Source organism: Sturnira hondurensis, unplaced genomic scaffold (assembly GCF_014824575.4).
Source record: "Sturnira hondurensis isolate 20B ecotype Veracruz unplaced genomic scaffold, ASM1482457v3 Scaffold0006199, whole genome shotgun sequence".
Lineage (NCBI taxonomy): Eukaryota > Metazoa > Chordata > Mammalia > Chiroptera > Phyllostomidae > Sturnira > Sturnira hondurensis.
In genome coordinates, this window is record NW_028078830.1 from 486,499 (window position 1) to 508,082 (window position 21,584).

The 21,584-nt window shown below is 41.9% G+C and overlaps 1 protein-coding gene and 1 pseudogene across 1 annotated transcript; one reads left to right on the top strand and one right to left on the bottom strand.

Annotated features, from left to right (window-relative positions):
* Window positions 1–686: 686 nt before the first annotated feature.
* LOC118988217 (40S ribosomal protein S18-like) lies at window positions 687–4,603 on the top strand (annotated as a pseudogene).
* Window positions 4,604–8,942: 4,339 nt separating this feature from the next.
* On the bottom strand, window positions 8,943–20,614 carry LOC118988176 (zinc finger protein interacting with ribonucleoprotein K-like). The gene is made up of 3 exons (XM_037047631.1): window positions 19,611–20,614; window positions 16,568–16,694; window positions 8,943–11,617 (listed from the first exon to the last, which is right to left on the bottom strand). The coding sequence occupies exons 1-3, from the start codon at window positions 19,806–19,808 to the stop codon at window positions 10,146–10,148; spliced, it is 1,797 nt and encodes a 598-aa protein (XP_036903526.1). The 5' UTR covers window positions 19,809–20,614; the 3' UTR covers window positions 8,943–10,145.
* Window positions 20,615–21,584: the final 970 nt, after the last annotated feature.

Here is a 21,584-nt window from a genome sequence, read left to right on the forward strand (position 1 = left end):
TAAAATTTTTGAAAGATTTTATTTTTATTTTAAAAACATTTTATTTATTTATTTCTAGAGTTAGGGGGAAGGAAATAGGGAAATATCAATGTGTGGTTGCCTTATATATCATGTACTGGGGATGTGGCAGGCATCCTAGGCATGTGCCCTGACTTGGAATCCAACACATGACTGCTTGTTTCACAGGCCGGCGCTTAAGCCACTGAGCCACACCAGCCAGAGCTATTTATTTATTTTCAGAAAGAGGGAAAGGGAGGGAGAGAAACATCAGTGTGCAAGAGAAACATCAGTGGGTTGCCTCTCACACACCTCTGACTGGAGAGTTGGCCTGCAACCCAGGCATGTCCAGGACAAGGAAGTGAACCAGAAACCTTTTGGTCCACAGACCTGCATTCAATCCACTGAGCCACACCAGCCAGGACAGGGGTTTTCTCATCACAGATGTATATCTGTAACATCAGTGCATAATTCCATGTGACAGATTTCAAGAAACTGAGATAGACTCTGAATGACACCACTCTGAGAGGTGGTTGTGTATTACTTGGCCACTAATGACTGTAAATAATGGGCACTTCATGAAACAAAGGCCACTAGGATTGGAAGAGAGGAGGGTTCAGAAGTTGTCCCTCTACTGATGGCTGCCTACAAAAGCCTTTCTGCTGTTGATGTCAGGCTGTGTAGAGGATATGAATGTGTCCCAAACCATGAAAGTCAACCGCAACACAGCAGATGCTGTGCAAGGTTCATGTAGAAAGATGTGCACACGTCAAAGAGATAGAGTCACTGACTAAAGTTAGAGAGTACACCAAAAAGACTCCTCAGAGTAATGGTTGTGGTGTAGAGGTTAAAGAGGCAGTTTAGCCCTGGTTAGATATCAGATTAGAAATTACACCTCGTAAAACTAACAAATAGAACCTGGATGGTGTGGCTCAGTGGATTGAGTGCAGGCCTTCAAACCAAAGGGTCACAGACTCAATTCTCACTCTAAGGCAAATGCCTGGGTTTCTGGCCAGGTCCCCAGTAGGGGGCATGCAAAAGACAACAACACACTAATATTTCCCTATCTTTCTGCCTCCCATCCCCTCATTCTAAAAATAAATAAGTTCAATCTTTTTTTAAAGATTTTATTTATTTATCTTTAGAGGGGAAGGGAAGGAGAGAGGGAAAGAAATATCAATGTATGGTTGCCTCTCGTGTGTCCTCTGCTGGGAACTGGCCTGCAACCCAGGCATGTGCCCTGACTGGGAATCGAACTGCGATCTTTTGGCTCACAGGCCCGTGCTCAATCCACTGAACTACACCAGCCAGGGGAAATAAGTTCAATCTTGGAAAAAAACAACAACTAACAAATTGGCTAAGTGCCAACACTGGGAAGGCATCAGTTCATTAAGGTGTGGCCACTGGTAAAGGTAGCAAAATTAAAAGTTAAAGAGAACAGGCTTCTCATCATGTTTTAAAAAGCCCTGGCATCAAATGCTCCCCAATGCCATTCACAAACACCAGACTTTCTGTGAACCCATCCTGTTATGACTGGATTCATGTCCCTCTTGTAATACACACAGGACTCTTCCAATTCCCTCCCAGGTAAGCAATTACATGAAACACTGATGACTGGACTCTTATTAAGAGAGAAAACAAGAAATGAAAAACAAACACTATTGTAGCACTACTTAGCACAAACAGGCCAGAAGAAAACCACCTATATGATGACAGAATAATGGCATACATAATAAATACAAATATTCAACCCCTTTCCAAAATAATTAAACAATTATTCATGATAAAAAGCATCCCTAGAGCCCTGGCTGGTGTGGCTCAGTGGACTGAGTGCTAGACTGTGAAGCCAAGAGTTGCTGGTTTGATTCCCAGTCCAGGCACATGCCTGGGCTATGGGCCAGGTCCCCAGGAGGGGGTGCACGATAGGCAACCACACACTGATGTTTCATTTCCTTTCTTTCTCCCTCCCTTCCCCTCTCTCTAAAGATAAGTAAATACAATCTTTTAAGAAAAGCATCTCTAGAGGAATGAGGGGAATGCTTAACAGACCAGTTTTTTTTTTTAAAGAGCCATGAGTGGATTATAAAACAACTAAACAGAAAGAATTGCAGGATAGACTGGCTTAGCAAAGATGGTTCAATTCAAAAGACAAGGATGAGAGTTTCCACACCAAGCCACTGTGCATGTGCTACCCTGGACTCCAGAGGCCTGTTGTGTAAATGACCATGGCAACCATTGTGTCTGAGAATTTCAGGATTCTCAGCAGTATCTGCAACTTCCCACGAGTTCATCTGAAAGAAACCTGCAGAGTTTGTCAGCAAGGACGTGAAGAGGCATGCCCTTGGCTCCAATGTCATTTATGAAGGATATCCCCAGCAATATTTGCCATCAAAGACACCAAAACAGGTCACTTAATATTTGGACATCAGCTGCCCTCCCCACTAGGACCCTATAATCTTCAGGTCTCTGACTTCAGCTCCTGGGGCAACAAGAAGAATGTCAATTGAAACTTATATTCAGCTCAAAACACAGCTTCTATTCACATGGAGATAAAACTACTTCTTGCCACCTCTTGTGGATCAATGCATTGAGCACCATATCTGAATCCTGGCTCATGCTTAGATTGTGGGCCAGATCACCAGGTGGGGTGTGCAAGAAGCAACCAATCAGTGATTCTCTTGCACATCAATGTTTCTCTTCCTGTTTCTCCCTGCCATACCCTCTCTATAAAAAGAAATAAAATTTAAAAAGTTTATGGACAAAAACAGCTTGAAATAAGGCAATGTAAAAAATATTCCATTTGCAACAGCATGGATGGAACTGGAAAGCATTATGCTGAGTGAAATAAGCCAGGTGTTGAAGGACAAATACCATATGATCTCACCTTTAACAGGAAGCTAAACAACAAAACAAACAACAAGCAAAATATAACCAAAGACACTGAAATAGAGAACAGGGGGACAGCGACCAGAGGGGAGAGGGGAGGGAATTTCAAGGGAAATAGGAGAGGGATTTAGAAAAACAAATATAAAGAATACATGGACAACAACTAAGAAGGGTGAAAATGGGAGGGAGGGGGGAGCACGGGGGGGAGCACGGTGGGGGGGATGGGTTGGTATGGGAGTAATAGACAGAAAACTGTACTTGAAAAATAATTAAATAAATTTAAAAAATATTCCATACAGATAAAAACAGACACTTGGACAAGCTAAAATTGTATCACACAAGAAGACAACCTCACACACTGTCACAAAGCAAAAAGGTTATCACAAAATGAAAAAGGAGTCAATTCAAGAGGATAAAAGTTGTCATTACTATGCATCCAACCACAGACATACAAGTATACTAAAAAAACAATATAAGATCTGAAGTCAGAAAATGCAATACAATAATAGCAAACAACTCAAATATTTGCCTACCAAAAATAGGGAGATGTAACAGATAGAAAGCAAAAAAGAACTAATGATACTTCTGCTCATGATGGAGTCGTAAGTATACATGCCTTGCCTCTCAGGCAACCACAAAAAGAATTACAACTATATCTCAAAACAAATAAAAACCTCAACTGTCTGGAAATCAAGCTGTATGGAAGTCCCACAATAAAAAATTTAAAGAAGCCACATTCATCCCAACGGGTGCCTCTTACAGGGATTCAAAGCAGTGCCACCTAATACACAGAAACACACACAGGGAGGCTGCAAAATTGAGGAGAGACAAAGAATTATTACGGTCCAAGTGAAAGAACAAGAATGAAATGAAATGGAAATAACCAACTTGTCAGATGCAGAGTTCAATACATTGCTAATCAGGATGCTAAAGAACTCATTGAGCACAGCAACAACATAAAGGAAGAGATGATGGCTACACTAAGTGAAATAAAGAAAAATCAACAGGGAACCAACGGTGCAGGAAAGAGAGCCAGGATTCAAGTCAAGGATTTGGACACGAGGAAGAAATAAATATCCAACCAGAACATGAAGAAGAAACAAGAATTCAAAAGAACAAATATAAGAAGTCTCTAAGACATCTCCAAACGTGCCAACATTTGAATAATAGGGATGCCCAAAGAAGAGAAAGAGTAGGAGAGTGAAAAATCATTTGAGACCTTCCACAGGAGGCCTACACATCACTGCAGCCACATCTCTAGTGATTTCTGAGAAATTCCAACAGTTTGTGAGTACTCAACACCTATATTGATGCACAATGGAAAACAGCCTTTGCCATCACTGTAATTAAGGGTGTAGGGTGAAGATATGCTCATGTGAGGTTCAGGAAAGCAGACATCAACCTCCCCACGAGGGCAGGACAGCTCAGAGAGGATGAGGTAGAACGGGTGATTACCATTGTGCAGAACCCACCTTAGTACAAGATTCCACACTGGTTCTTGAACAGAGAGAAGAATGTGAAGGATGGAAAACACAGCCAAGTCCTGGCCAATGATCTGGACGACAAGCTTCAGGAAACCCAGAGCAGCTGAGAAAATTCAGCCTGCAGAGGGCTGTGCTACTTCTGGGATCTTTGTGTTTGAGACCAGTACACAAAGACCATAGGCTGCTAGGGTTGTACTGTGGGTGTGCCCAAGAAGAAACCAATCTGTAGGCTTTGACTATTAATTAATAATTCACACACACACACACACACACACACAAGTGAAAATTTATTTGAAAAGATAATGAAAGAAAATGTCCTTAGTTTGGTGGAAGAAATAGACATACAAGCCCAGGAAGCACACGGAGTCCCGAACAAGTTTGACCCAAAAAAGACCACACCAAGACATATTATAATTAAAATTCCAAAAGTTAAAGTTAAAGAGAGACACTTACGAGCAGCAGAGAAAAGCAAAGAGTACCTACAAAGACTACCCAAAAGACAATCAGCTGATTTCTGAGAACAAGCTTTGCAGGCAAGAAGAGACTGGCAAGAAGTATTCAAAGTGATGAAAAGCAAGGACTTATAATCTAGATTACTCTATCCAGTAAAGCTATTTTTTAAATAGAAGGACCAATAAAGTGCTTCCCACACAGAGTAAAGCTACAAGAGTTCATCACTGCAAATTCCTTATTACATAAAATGTTTGAAGAAAATCAAAATTATGAATATTAAAAATGCAACAAATTCAGAACTATCAACAACTGAATCTGAATCAAAACAAAATTAAAAAACAACCAGAACAGGAACAGAATCATAGATATGGAGATAATTTGGAGGGTTATCAGATGGCAGAAGGAAGAAGCAAAAGCCTGTGTAGGGGAACCATGTAGGGATTCAAAAGCATAATTCATAGGTAAAATATAGACAGAGAGAGGGTAAGAATAGTATAGAAAATGGAGAAGGAAAAGAACTTATATGCATGACCCGTGGACATGAGATAAAGTGTGGGGATTGTTGGTTGAAAGGGTACCGGACACAGTGGGTCAAAGGAGAGTAATTGTAACAACTGTAAAAAAATAATTGATAAAATATATGTAAAAACTACAAACTTACTGTAGAATTTAGAGACATTAGCACACACTTGAAAAACATGTCAATAAAAGGTTGTAAAATACAGATAGCAATATACACAATCATGTAAATAAATTTAAAGCTAAGGTCTGTGAATGATCATAGAGTTCAATAGGACATTGAACTGTACATACAAATGTCCTGATACCTAATCTCTACTTGGGGGAACATACCCGGACCCATGGTTATTATTCTCTGGAACATGACCTACTTGACTTTTCTCACATACACTGAATCCTAAAAAGTGTACTTGTACCTTTTCGAGAACTGGGAAAGTCAGTATGACTTATGACTAATGATAGGTTACCATGGAAATGCAATGACATCAAAATAATGCTGAAGTCCCAGGTAACTTACATGGGCTACTGAGGACTGCTCCATGTTGAAACTGGATAATCAGAAACACTTAGAAGGGCTTTTGAGATTTAGCACTAATCCAAGTCACTCTACTAACAATAGTGAGGAGGAAACACCAAGGGGAAAGAAAATGTCCTGACCCTGTCCATGTATGACATCTGGTGCCTTTAAATGTATTGTGTTACGGCTTGACTGGTGTAGCTCAGTGGATTCAGAGTAGGTCTGTGAACCAAAGAATCACCGGTTTGATTACCAGTCAGGGCACAGGTCTGGGTTGCAGGTCAGGTCCCCATTTGGGGGTGCGGGAGAGGTAAACACACATTGATATTTGTCTCCAACTCTTTCTCCTTCACTTCCCTTCTCTTTAAAAATAAATAAATAAAATCTTTTTAAAAAAAGGGATTGTGTTGTTAGGAGCATATCGTAAGATCAGATTGCAAACATCACCAAGAATGCTGCACACTCGTCCTGTTCTCAGGAAAAGCAATGAGCCATAACAATGCTAATAAGGCCGTGTGGACATAGACCCAACCTGATTTGGCTGATTTGCTTTTCTTGAGGAATTGGGAGAAGAATCCCACTTTATTCAGAAGGACTTTGTCTAAAGAAATATCTCTGGTGCAGACACAGGGAGGTTGGAAAGGGGGATGTGGTTGCTGAACATGGTCAGGACTGCAGGAAAAACGTGGTGAGTCCTGTTTCTTCATCCAACCAGTACTTGACAGAGTAGCAGGGGTGTCCAAACTTTTGGCGTCTCTGGTCCACACTGAAAGAAGAAGAGTTGTCTTGGGCCACACATTAAATACATTGCAATAGGTAATCACAAAAACATTTTCGTAATGTTTTAAGTAAATTTACGATTCTGTGTTGCCTGCTTTCACAGCCATCCTGAGCTGCATGTGACCCACAGGCCACAGATTGGACACACATGGTGTATAGGATCAAGAGGGCAGATTCCTGTATGAAGAAGAGAATGCTCCAATAAGTAGATAACATACTATAGGTCTCCAGCATCACTTCTGAATATATTCCAGTATCCTGTCAGTGCTCAGTGCTGGACGGTGCATGTCCAGTGGCATGTATAAAAACCAGTTGAAGGGTCAAACGTAGTGCATAATATCCACCACAGTGGATAATGTGCTAGCCCATCATTCAAAAAAATAAGACAATGTGCAGAAAGATTCAGCCATGAATCACTGAGGTCTTATTAATGTAAGCTGTGCACTAAGCTCAAAAAGGAGGTAGGCAAAACACAGCTGAGGCTCAAGTAGTTTCCCTTGGAGAGACCACTGGAAATGACAGTTAAGGTCCCCACAAAATCTGTGAGGCAGATGTTAAGCATTCTAAGATATTGGAAAATGCAGAAATGTTATGATAAAACAATAACAATAGCAGCTAGCTGAATTTCTAATGTCCCTGGCCTTTACTGTCCTCCTGCCTTGTGATTAGGGCCCACCTCTGGAGCCAGACTCCCATGTTCGAATCCAGCCACTACAATCTGACAGTTCTCTGCCCTGTGACCTTGGAAAAACTCCTTCCTCTTCTCCTCCTATTTTCCCCAGAAGTACACTAATAGCTACTAATTCCCAGGGTGCAGTTAGGATTAAAAACATCAAAATGATCAAAATGCAAGCCCTGGAAATTTTTCATTCAGGAATGAAGGCTGCTCTTTCTTAAAACTATTTTTATTCTCTAAATTTTAGAGAGGGTAAGGTATAGGAGAATGTTCTGCATGGCGTGGGCCCAGCTCCCACTCAGAGATGCACAGGACCCACACCCATGGATAGGTTCTCCCATGGGGAATCAGGCCTGCAATGTACCTAGGCTGCTTTGAGACTTGCTTTTGCTAAAACTCCCTCACCCTGAATTGAGGTAGCAAGTGCTTATTGTAACTTCTTAAAGTCTGTGCTAAACCTCCCCAGTATGGAGTGTAACCAGTTCAAACACTTTTCCCTTTGCATTTGCAAATATCCTTCTTCTGTGATGTGATTAGTGTCATCATCTTTGTTTTCTGTAAAAGGTAACCACCTAAAGCAAACCTGTGCATAGTAAATGAGGACCATCATGTAATGTGCCCAGAAAAGCAATAAAGGCTTGTCAAGGCAAGGGCCAAGGCTTTTTCTCCTCTTGAGAGAGAAGCAATGCCATCCCTTTTCCTCCACAGGACTTGAAATTTCTCGTGCCTCATCCACAATGTGGCAGACCCCACAAGACCGGGTCTGTATCAGTAAGGAAAGGAGAGAGGGAGAGAAATATTGAACTGTGAAAACATTCACTGTTTGACTCCCCCACTCCCCTAACTTGAGAACTGGACCAAAACACAGGCATGGGCCCTGACCAGGAATTGAACATGCAGTCTTTTGGTTTGTGGGACAACATTCAACCCACCGTACCACTCAATCCATGGAAAGGGTGTTTTTATTTCTATTTACACAGAAAAATACTGAGGCCTATACAGTGAATCACTTTCCTGTAATAACAACTATGGTCAATAATCTAAGATATAAACCCTTGCATGGCCAAGATATGTGGAGTCTAATCACCGTTTTCTTATCTTTGGCTTCTGTGAGGGCTTTCAGGCTCAACAAATACCCATTGATCCTCATACCACCTGGTGCACTTTCAAGTCCCGTCGCAGCCCAGTGAACCCCAGATGAAAGACCACAGAAAGGACTGAAAATAGAAACAAAATTATTACAGTACTTAATGATTGAATTTACAAAAGCAATGAAGTGTGTAAATAATGAAGACTATTTTTTAAAGTATATGTATGTACCTACACATTCTGTACAGAAAAAAATACAAATGATCTGAATATGATTTTCAGTACTAAAAACAATTTTTTTTCATAAAAACTTTTATTCCATGAAACAAAAATTATTTATTATTCAAGGAATTAAAATGGGTGACACTACAGCATAGACCTTTGTTGTTTCATTCTCCTATTTTCTAAGGAGAGTAGCCCTAAATTATAAAAGAATAGGTAAAGTATGTGAGCATAGAGTTTATTAAAAAACATATCCAATTTACATACACTCCTGAAAAAGGCACATTATAAATCATTACAGAAATGCAACTAGAACAAAAAAACAGCATGCCAAATATATGAACAGAGCTAAAATTATAAAAATAAACAAATCAAGACTTTGTCAGAGTGGAAGAACGCAACCCTCATACATTATAAGTAGGAATACATTAAGGCACAATTAGCTCAGAATGTACTTTGTTAGTTAACATCAATATGTAAACATTAAACTTCTGAGATATCTTCACAGTGTGAATTCATAAAATTAAACTCAGACATCTTCAGAAAGTTTTCTTCAGTGTCATTATTATGAAGATAACAAATAAACATTTCCTAAAAAGTACCCTTTTACAGAGTGAGAACTGTCCAACACCTTATGGCTAAAGATTTCCCTAGTTCACTTTTCTTGAATCCTTTTGCCACTGTGAACTATGATTAACAGGCCTATGAAAAAGAGGTGAAAGATTTCCCACATTACGTGTCATCATAAGGCCTATCTCCTATGTAAACTCTGATAAGCAATCAAAAAACATTTTCCCACATTCCCTGTACTCATAAGGACATTCTCCAGAGTGAAACTGGGAATATAATGGAGGACTATGCTACAGAAAAAATTCTCAAATTGCCCGTATATGAAAAGATTTTACCTGTGTGAATTCTCAGAAGATAAGAAAGGCAATGGATACATAATAAAAGATTTCTCGATTTCCTTACCTTATAAGAACTTAGAGATTGTAAATTCTCTAGTGACAGTGAAGAGAATGGCTACAGTTCAAACATTTCTCATACTCTCATCACTCAAACTGCATTTCAACAGAATAAACTCAATTTTGTTGACAAATTGCATATTTGACAGTATAACTAGAGTTTATTCATACTAGTAGAAGTCACTGATAGAAAAAAAACATCTCCCAGATTCACTGCAGGCATAAGGCCATTCTCCAGGGTGACTCTCCGATGACAACTGAGGGGACTGCTACAGAAAAAGGATTTCCACTTTCATTGCACTCATGAGGCCTCTCTCCAATGTGGAGTCTCCAAGGAAAATGAAGATTACTGATAAAACATGTCCCACATTCCCTGCAGACATAAAACTTTGCTGCTGTGTGTGTAGTCTCTGATAGCATGATAGTTAATGTAACAGATAAAAGATTTTCCACTTTCACCACATTCATAAGCATTTCCTTGGTGAGAACTCTGTGATGGTAATTGAGGAAACTGGTACACATAAAAGCTTTCCCCATTTAGTGCAGTAATCAGGGCTTTATCCAGTGTGAACACCTTGATGAAAATGGAGGGCAGAACTACTGGTACAAGATTTTGCATGTTCACTGCACTCATAAGGCCTTTCCCTAGCGTGTACTCTGTGATGTACACAAAGGTCATAGCCACTGCTAAAAGATTTTCCACACTCACCACACTTATAAGGGCTTTCTTCAGTGTGAACTTTCTGATGACGACGAAGGAGAAAGCTATGGGTAAAAGATTTCCCACATTTACTGCAATTATATGGTCGTTCTCCTGTGTGGACTCTGTGATGAATACGGAGGGAAGAGCTACGGGTAAAAGATTTCCCACATTCACTGCACTCATAAGGCCTTTCACCAGTGTGAACTCTGTGATGTTTACGGAGATCACAGCTACGGCTAAAAGATCTACTACAATCACCACACTTATAAGGCCTTTCTCCACTGTGAATTCTCTGATGAGAATTAAGGGAATCTTTTTGCTTAAATGATTTCCCACATTCGGTGCACTCATAAGGCCTTTCTCCAGTGTGAACTCTCTGATGATGACCAAGACCTGAGCTACTGCTGAAAGATTTCCCACATTCACCACACTTGTAAGGCCTTTCTCCAGTGTGAACTCTCTGATGAGAATTAAAGGAATCTTTCCGCTTAAATGATTTCCCACATTCGGTGCACTCATAAGGCCTTTCTCCAGTGTGAACTTTCTGATGATGACCAAGACCTGAACTACTGCTGAAAGATTTCCCACATTCACCACACTTATAAGGCCTTTCTCCGGTGTGAACTCTCTTATGATAACCAAGACCAGAGCTACCACTGAAAGATTTCCCACATTCTCCACACTTATAGGGCCTTTCTCCAGTATGAACTCTCTTATGTACATGAAGGGCAGAAATCCTGGTAAAAGACTTCCCACATTCATAACACAAAAAACACTGTCTTCCAGTAAGGAAGCTCAGGTCCTCAGTGAGTGTGTCATCACAGCCAATGGCTTTACTGCATTCTCCTGCCACATAATATTTTGTAGTTTGAAAAGTCATTCCAGACTTAAAGATTTCCTTTGTCCTGTGCATGGCATAAGCATCCAGTGGCTCACGATGTCCAGAACTGATACGCAAGCATTTTCCACTCTGACTAGAGCTACAAGCCTTCCACAACACATGGGATTTGCAGCTCTTTGCAAGCGAGACCCTGTCCACACTACTGATGAAACAATTCTTTGTCATGTCCTGCTCCTGGAGTTGGTGACTCTGTGCACTGAAATAAAATGGTTTTGCACATGCCCCACACCTCAGCAGTGTTGGGCTCTGTCGAGTTCCCTGCTGGTCAATGAAGAAGAAAATATGTCTCAAGACACACCCACAACTCTCACAGGGGTGGTTCTTCTGGGAAGACAGTGCTGACTTCAGATTCATAGCCCTTGAGCCTCTGACATTAACATTCTCTTCAATGGGTGCCTCCCCATCCTCTGTTCCACAGCAACAACCTGAAGAAAAACAAATGCTAGTAAAGTACACACTGACCTATAGGGAGCGGGTTTTCTCATCACTGATTGAGTGACGCATCACGCATCAGTTACATCTGGCATGATTTTATATGATGCTTTCAAGACAAATAGAGTCTCAAGGAAAGTCCCTCAGGGCTGTAATATGGGGAACTCATTAACTGAAGGACACCAGGATACGGAGGAACCTAAGGAAGAGAAGCTGGCTTTAGAAGTTATTACTGTCATATGGGCTGCCTGCAAAACCCGTTCTTGTTCTATTTTAAGGCTGTGTAGAGGACATGAATATGCCACAAACCATGAAAATCAACCACAGCAGAGCAGATGCTGTGTTAGCTTTGTATAGAAATATGAGCACACTTCAAGGTGCAACAGGCATTGATTCAAATGGGAGAGCACACCAAAAAGACTCCTCAGAGAAAGGGTTGTGGTGTAGAGATTAGAGAGGCAGAGATTACCCATGATTGGAAATCAAAAGTGTAAAGGGAAATTATTACAAGTAACAAACTGGAAATGTGCCAACACTAGGAAAGGACAAGTGCATTAAAGTGTGGCCATTGGCAACGGTGAGCAACTTCAGTTAAAGAGAACATACTCCTCATTATGTTTTAGCCAAGCCTTGGAATCAAATTTTCCCCAACTGCCATTCACAAAGTGAGATCCTTTGTGACACTACCCTGTCAAAGCTGGATACCTGTCCCTCTTGAAATACACAAAGAACTGTTCCCGTCCCTCTTCTTGGAGCTATCAGGTGGAAACTTGATGATGCAACTCCAAAGAAAAAGCAGAAGAGGTAAATAACCAACACTGCACCAAAAAAATCAAAATAAAAATATCTACGTCAGTGGGCACAGCAAGGTGGCAGAATAAAAAATACAAATATTCAACTCCCTTCAAGAATAATTAGACAATTATCCATGTTAAACAGCATTCCTTCACAAAAGGGAAAGGCTTAAGAGACCAGGTATTTCAAGGAGCCACATGGTGGAACCTAATACAAGGAGCTGCACAAAACGACAGCAGGAAAGACTGGCTCAGTGAACAGGTTTAGATTCAAAAGACAAGGGTAAGAGCTTCTCAGACACACTGCAATATGTGCTGCCATTGACTCTACTGGCCTGTTTTGTGTTACAAGCCTCCAAGAGATCGCTAAATATTTGGAATACCACAGCCCTGGCCACTAAAGACCCCTTCAACCTTCACAATGCTGACCTTGGTCTTGGGAAGTGAAGATTCTCACGAGCCCAAAACACAACACATCACCTTAGCCAGCCCCCTTGTACGCATATGCAGATAAAACTACTAAAAACAGAACTGGGTCCAGAAATTCAAACAAGTAACTGCTTCATCAAATATCAGGCATCAACACTAACGCAAAGGGAAATATGAAAAAAAATCACAAAAGAAACATCACAATGTTAAAGTGAATTAAGCCAAAGGATGGAGGTACATAAATTGACAAAAATATGCCCTGGCTGGCGTAGCTCAGTGGATTGAGCGCGGGCCTGTGAACCAGACAATCGCGGTTCGATTCCCAGTCAGGGCACATGCCTGGGTTGTAGTCCAGTTCCCTGCAGGCCAACTCCCAGCAGGGGATGCACAAAAGGCAACCATACATTGATGTTTCTCTCCCTCTCTCCTTCCCCTCTAAAGATAAATAAATAAATAAATTTTAAAAAATTGACAAAAATAATTCTAGTAATCATTTCTAAAATTTCAGTCAGTGCAAATGAATACACTTGGAACTCAACATAATGAACAGACAAACATGGGAACAAATCATAGGGATCAGTGACAGAAATCATAAAAAGGATAAAAAAGAAATTTGAAGTTGGAGAATACAATGAATAAAAAATGCAAAAGAGTTTCAAAAGCAGACAAGGATATCACCTCAGAGGCAAGTGATTTAAAATCCTCCACGGAAAAAAAAAAATTCACCAGCGCTGGGGCAGCGCTGGTGAATTTTGGAACACCATAGAGATAAAGTATATTTGCATTATGGGAGACCCAAGGAGGGGCCAAGAGGAGAGAATGAGAGACAGATAAACATGAGGAGAAAGAGAAGCATACAAAATTGGTTTTAAAAAATGAACTACAGATTGACTTCAAAATATGAAAAAAAAATTTGAACGGCCAGGATTTCAGCACAACTATTATAATAAAAGTGTCAAGAATAAAAAGAGAAAACAATTTTGAAAGACCAGAGACAACAATAGAAACTCCTCATGTTAAGGACAACACTCCATAAGCCAGAAATATTTTTCACTGAAGAAACCTTGCAGACTTGGAGAATATCATTGATATACTCAAAACACTAAAATAAAATATCTGCAAAGCACAACACTTTATTCCAAAAACCTCATCCTCACTTTAACAAGCAAAAAACTTTCCCAGACACTCATCCTGACTTAATTTCGACTCATCCTGACTTACTACAAATGCCAGAAAAAGAAGATCTCTGAGCTGACATAAATGTATACATAGAAGCAGGAAATTGTGGGAAAATGTAAGACTCTCTGGTAAAGCCAGGGTGTCATCAGGGTCACAATACTAAGACAGGTGGATGTACTTTATTGAACTCAATTGTACAGGATGAATAAAGTAGATTAAGGACAACAATGGTGACAATATTTGTGAATAGGTACACAATATAGAAAGAGGTGAACTATGAAATCAAAACATGTAAAGGAGGAAAAAAACATGTGAAGAGGTAGTGTGGCAGAGGGTCACAGGGTAGAATATTTTGAATGCAGTGAAGCTGTTTTCAGGTTACAACAAACTGTTAAGAAAATGAGTTTTATGTAAGTCTAATAAAAAACAAACCACAACCACAATCCTGCAAAATGGATGCACAAAAGAGAAAAGAATCAAATCTCAAAAACAACAAAAAAGAACTGACTGGTGTGGCTCAGTGGATTGAGTGCCGACCTGCAAACCAAAGGGTCACCGGTTTGATTCCCAGTTGGGGCGCATGCCTGGGCTGTGCTCCAGGTCCCCAGTTTGGAGCACAGGAGAGGCAATCACACATTGAAGTTCCTCCCTCTCTTACTCCCTCCAGTCCCCACTCTCTAAAAATAAATAAATAAAATCTTTTTAAAAAGAAAATAAGTCGAAAAAGAAAAAAATACAGCAAAAATGGGAAGACAAAAGGAACTACAAAAGAGGCAGAAAACATGACAAGGTGGCAACAGTAGGTTCTTCCAGAAATTCTCCCATTAAAGATACGAGTGGGTAAGGGATAGAAAAACACAAGACACAAAAGCATTTGAGATCTTGTGTCCTGTTCATTGTCATCAGTTTGGCTCAATAAACACTTATAAAAATTCTCATGATGGATGAAAAAGGTGAAGGGATTATAAAGTACAGACTGACAATTTCAGAACGCTCATTTGGATGTAGAGTACAGTAGAGTCAATAACATTACTGATTACATATGGTGCCACATGGAATCAAATGTATGGAGATGATCACTTAGTTATATAATGTATATTTATGAAACTAATATAATGTATATCAACTGTACTTAAAAACAAAAATAATAGAGTAAATAAATACATGAATAAATAAATAAATTGAAGCCTGTGCTCCAGAAAGAAAACAGAAATCCCCAAGACACAACATGTGCTGCTTCCACGAGACTCACTAAATCTTTATGGACACAAATAAGCTGAAAATAAAGAGATGTACACCAAATAACACCAAAGAGAGTGGGGAGGATAACAACTGTAAATACTATATGCCCAATGATAGAGCACCTAGTGCATAAGCAAACAATATGAGATCTAAAAGGGGAAAATGCAACCCAGCGCTACTAGACAACTTGGATGTTAGCCTTCCAACAACGGGTAGTCATCCATTTTGAAAGCAATAAGGAATTATTAAACTTTGAAAACACTGGCCCTTGCTGGTGTAGCTCAGTGGATTGAGCGAGGGCCTGCAAACCACATGATTGTGGTTCCATTCCCAGTCAGGGCACATGCCTGGGTTGCAGGCCAGTTCCCAGCAGGGGGCCCATGAGAGGCAACCATACATTGATATTTCTCTCCCTCTCCTTCCCTTCCCCTCTAAAGATAAATAAATAAAATCTTTTTTAAAAAGTTTGAAAACACTGTAGAGAAAACAGAGTTGACAAATATATGCATAGCATTTTATCCACGCCGGCCAAGGGGCTCAGTTAGAGCACTGTCCCATACACCAAAAGGTTATGGGTTTGATTCCTGGTCAGGGCACAAACATAGGTTGCCGGTTACATCCCATTAAACACATGTACAGGAGGAAACCGATCAATGCTACTCTCTCATATTAATATTTCTCCTTCTCCCTCCCCTCTTTCTCTAACAATCAATAAAAAGATTTTGTAGTGAGCACAAAAATATATATACACTTGTAGAAATGTTTGAGAATATAAAAATGCTTTTTCTCTCTAATCAATGTGAAATCTATTTGGCTTCCGGCAATACTACCGAGAGCAAATCCTTCCCCACGAGGGTTCTGTACAGCAGGGATGCGGGCAGCAGGGAGAGTAGGGGGAGGTGCAAGCTAACCAGCCCTGCCAAGTTCGGGATCCACCCAGACACTGGGGAAGTGAATAGTGCCCGCAGTCCACATGGGAGGACGGAGCAACCCCTAAGGAATGAAGGGCACAGGCGACATGCAAAGCCTAGTCCAGGTCACTGGTGAGATGGAGGGTCTTTTTTTTTTTAACCGTGAGTTAGTTTATTAATATTTGGGACAATGAACAACAAAAAAACACAGCCCTGCAGACATGGTCAGGGGCCAGCCTAAGACCACGAATGCTGCTATCCATCTCTCCCTAGGTACATGACTGGTCAGGACCCTTATAGCTTAGGATACAAGAAGCAAACTGCAACCCTGAGGAAGGGGTGTGCAGGCAAGGCAAAGAAGAGTGTGCAGGGAGAGGCAGGGTCTTACCCAGCGATGATACAAGAGCGCAGTTCTCCAGCAAGACACTGAGGAAGCTGTGTCTCTGGGCCTCATCCAGAAGGAGCCATTCTGTCTTGGACAGATACATAGCGATGTCCTCAAAGGTCACAAAAACCTAACAGCATTAATACAAATGAATCTGGAACAGTCTAAGACCCCAAATCCTACTCTTGCCCACAGCGAATCCCTTACAGGACACCCCCTTCAGGGAAGACAGCAGCAGCTGGTCTGCCTGCCGGCTCCTCACAGTCTCATTCATCTCTTACGTTGTGCTCAGCAAAGGCAGCAGGATAAGAGGAAGTGGGGCAGATAAACGCCATCGAAACCCAGGGCCCTGCCTGCAGAGCCACACTCTTCCTGCTAAACAGTTCCACTGGGTCTCCCAGATCAGGCCTCCAAACCCAGCCATAAATGGGCTCAGGCTTCACCCTTAAATCCAAACACCAAGAACCCAGGGCCGTCAGCCCACACTTCCTCGAGCTGTAAACACCATGGTGTGATCTCTCCCTGCTTCACAGCTTCACACCCAGGTTCACTCCCTCAGCTCTGCCCCCTTCACCCTCCTGCATAAAAGAGACTCCACTTTTGCACGACTCCATCGTCGACCCTTCCACAGATTCAGACCCATGTGAGCTGCTCACAAGATGTTTCCACTCACTGCCGTTTGTAACTGATAAAAGTGTTAACCGAAAGAACCTTCTGATATTCCCCAAGAGAATTAACCTACCTCCATCTCCCTAACCCAGTGGATGGAGCCTCCACTGCTTCAGCTGCTAGGACCAAAAATGCTGGGGTGGTTTTGAACCCTTTCCTTTCTTCCTGCAACTGCAAAATCCTAAACTATACTTCTTTAAAAATGTAAGCCCCTGGCTGGCATAGCTCAGTGGATTGAGCGCGGGCCTGTGAACCAGACGATCGCGGTTCGATTCCCAGTCAGGGCACATACCTGGGTTGCAAGCCGGTTCCTTGCAGGCTAACTACCAGCAGGGAATGCACAAAAGGCAACCATACATTGATGTTTCTCTCCCTCTCTCCTTCCCCTCTAAAGATAAATAAATAAATAAAAAATGTAAAGGGGAGGGGGATGGTGGAGGTGGAAGAAGGTATGAGGAGATAGATGGTAATAAGAAAAAAATACAATAAAATATTAAAGGATGGATCAAGAATCCAACCGTTCCTTTTACCCCTGAGACCTAGCTCAGACCCATCAGCTCTCCTCTGGATCACAGAACCCTCCAGGTCCAGGGCCCCCTGCCTCCTCCATTAACCCCCACCCTCTGTTTCCCACTAGGCAGCCAGATAGAACCTATTAAATCCAAGAGAGACTAACTCCTTTCTCTTATGCAAATACCCCATTATCTCCCTAATAGATACCCAAATTTTCAACTGGCCACTTTGCAGGTCTGATTCCCCCTTGCGCCTTGTGTTTATCACAAAGTCTACCTGAAGTACTCACTCCCAGCTCTGCGGCATCTCCAAGCATTTGCAGGTAGAGGTGCCCCTTCCCAGTTACCTTCCCTCAAATGCTTACACTGACTGCCTGTGTGGACCAAAAAAAAAAAAAAAAAAAAAAGGTAGGGGCNTGACCCAAAAAAAAAAAAAAAAAAAAAATAGGGTAGGAGCACATAAAACCCTGACCAGTCTACGGGAGTCCCCCGTAATGTCCTTACAAACTGAGAGACAGAAAAGAACACTATATATGGTTGGAAATTAAAACTTTAAAACTAAAACCAAATCATGGCAAGTCATCATGACCTAGACCTCTATCTTCCCTGAGGAAGGTGAATTTTTACCTTAACTGTGCTCATCTTTGCATTTTGGCACCTTTGTTAACATACCTTTGGAATGTCACAATAAGTTCCTGTTTTCTTACCCCCCAGGGCACAAACACTGCATGACAGCAGAGACCAAAAACCCCTCAATGTTATTGTTACATTAATCCATTAAAAATAACTATCTTATACCCAGTAATGTGAAACAATTTGTGCCCATTCATCTTTACCTTTTATTTAATATTAGGGATTTTCCTGCTTTGTTTTCTCCCATCTCACTAACCCATCACCAAATGACTTCAACTCCCAAACTTATATATCTACCTTTTTTATTCTGATGTATAAAATAAGTGGTAAAACTGCCATTTTCCAAAGCATTTTCACACTCCGCTGAGATTTTTTCCCCTGGAAACTGTCATCAGTTCTGCTCAGATACACATTTCAAAAAGTCTCTACAGTTCGGATGTCTCTTGCGTTCTCACTAGAAATGGGAGCACCTTACATTACCCATGGCCTGCACTCAGGATTGGGGTATCCCCTGGGTCTCCTCATTTGAAAGCTGGAAAATTCCCAAGGGAAGTGTCTTTAGACACTATGGTAATGTCACCACCAGGTAGGGACTGGGACACTCTGTCCTTCTTTGTCTGGTTTGACAATGATTTTCAACCTCTGCACCTGTGGGAAAAAGCGATCAACCATCCTTCAGCTCCACGTAAGCAGGTCTCAGCTGTATTTCAACCCAGCCCTGGAGTCTGGTGACCTCTGGCCAAGTGTCTCCTCAGTGCAGCATCTTACCAGCTCTGTGACCTTGACCAAGGTCTCCTCTTCCTGTGTCTTACTGTCCTCATCACCCCAGTCCAGTTGGTCTTCTATCTCAGAAGGATCTAAACAGCTTTGAAAACCATGACACAGCCGGTGTCTCTCTCGGCTCACAACCATCCCAGGCGACCAAGACCCTCAGAATGAAGGTGCAACCCCTCTGCCTCCCAGTTATCACGTGACTCTGCTTCAGACGATTGAAACCAGATGTAAGGCCCAGACCAGATATGTGGGTTTATCCAGGTCAAGGACACCTGCAGGTGTTTAGAAGGTGACACCACAGCCGCTCACCCTTGCCAGTTCCATAACACCATGTGTCATCTGTGAGCACCTAAGATCCTGGATGCTGGGGCCAGGGCTGCAGAATGTGATCGGTGCCCTGTACCTGGGCTGCAGGGCTGGGTGGGCTGAGGAGGGAAGGCCCGGGGATGCACACTCACCTCAGCCGCATGCCTCAGCGTGTCAGCTGCCATCGAACGCTGTGGCAGGGAAGCGGCGAGAGCGGCGGGAGAGGAGGGTATACCTGGTACTGGGGTTACTGTCCCAACCCTGACTCTGGACACCCGAGCAGCATACTTGGCCTCAGCTCCTGTGGGGAGCAGCACACTGGCACCTTCTCCTTTCCATCCTGTGACCATGAGACCCTGATCCTGTAATAACGAAACCTAGAGAACAGGAATTCCCGCCAGCACACAGATGGAAGAACGCCCTACAGTATGGCCCCCATGGAAATGCCTTTCATGAGTCGTTATTAACTCAGCCTTGATATTCCACACTTGCCTTCTGGGTAATTCAAGGTGTATATTCCAAGAATGGGATCTTGTATTTCCCCAGCTGCCTCGAGGAGTGGATTGGCAGCTCTATACCCCCAAGAATACCCCAACACGAAATCTGCTCTACACCCACCCTGTGGACAATATTTCTTGGGCGAGGAAGTGCCTGCTATGCCTTTGAGTCACATTATGGCGGGCATGGTTGGGGATGTTGCTCTAGTCCCTGATGCTCTCTGTCCTGTATCGGGAGGACCCACATGGCAAATTGAATGCTATAAATAATACGCTAATACCCAAGGGAATCTGTGCCCAGGGCAGCCAGCAGTCTGAGCCCTTCCTGGGCAGCGGTGTGACTGGAATCCTCACTGACTTGACCTGATGCCTCCTGCTTAAATTATACATTGTTACAGACAATGGAGTACAGGTCGATGACATCAAAGCCATGCAGTTATAGGAAATCAGCCCAGAAAGGGCCTATGAAGTTCCAAACCTGCCAACTCAATATGCTAATAAAGCTAGTGACACTAACTGGTTTGGTCTGAAGTACATCCTGTGGTATATTAAATATACAATAACACTAGGTTAAAAATAACGATATACATACAATACCTACTGGGCATCTGCCCAAAAAGCTTGTCATGTGCCCTGACTGGAAAACGAACCAGGGATCCTGTGGTTTCCAGGCCTTCACTCAATCCACAGAGCCACGCCAGACAGGGCTCTTTGAATATTTCTTGCCAATCCCTTAATAACCTGCAATTTCTTTGGAGAAATCACCTGACAGTCTTATGGGAATTCTCTGTAGGTAGCTAACTTTTCTTCTTCTGCTTTTAGATTCTCTATTTACCTTTAAACTATGGCATTTTATTGTTTTTTCCTTGACTTTAAGCTTCCTCTTCTGTGAGGTAATCTGCCTTCTTTGCTTCGGAAAATGGAACATAATAGAAACTCAATGGCATAATATAGTGTTGCCAGCATCTTAAACTTCCATTTCCAAACCCCTCATTTTTTCGAACATTTTATTTTTATTTTATTTATTATTATTATTTTTTTTAATCTTTAGAGAGGAAGGGAAGGAGAGAAGGAGAGAAATATCAATGTATGGTTGCCTCTCGTACATCCCCTGCTGGGAACTAGCCTGCAACCCAGGCATGTGCCCTGACTGGGAATCGAACTGTGATTGTGTTGCTCGCAAGCCCGAGCTCAATCCACTGAGCTACACCAGCCAGGGCTATTTGTTTCTTTTTAGAGAGAGGGGAAGGGAAGAGAGGAAGAGAAACATCGATGTGCAAGAGATACATCAATCCATTGCCTCTCACTGCCCTAAACAGGAGACTTGGCCCACAACCCAGGCATGTGCCCTGACTGGGAATCGAACTCGCAACCCTCCAGTTTGCAGGCCAACACTCAACCTACTGAACCATAACAGCCAGGGTTAATCTTCAGCAGTTTGATTATGATGTATCTAGAAGTGGGCATCTTTTCATCCATGTTGTTTGAGACTCTGTGCTTCCTGGAATTGTATGTGTATTTACTTCATGAAATTAGGAGGGGTTTCTTTCACTATTTTCCAAATAGATTTCCAATTTCTTGTTTTTTTCTTTTCCTTCTGGCACGCCTGTGACGCGAATGGTGGATCTC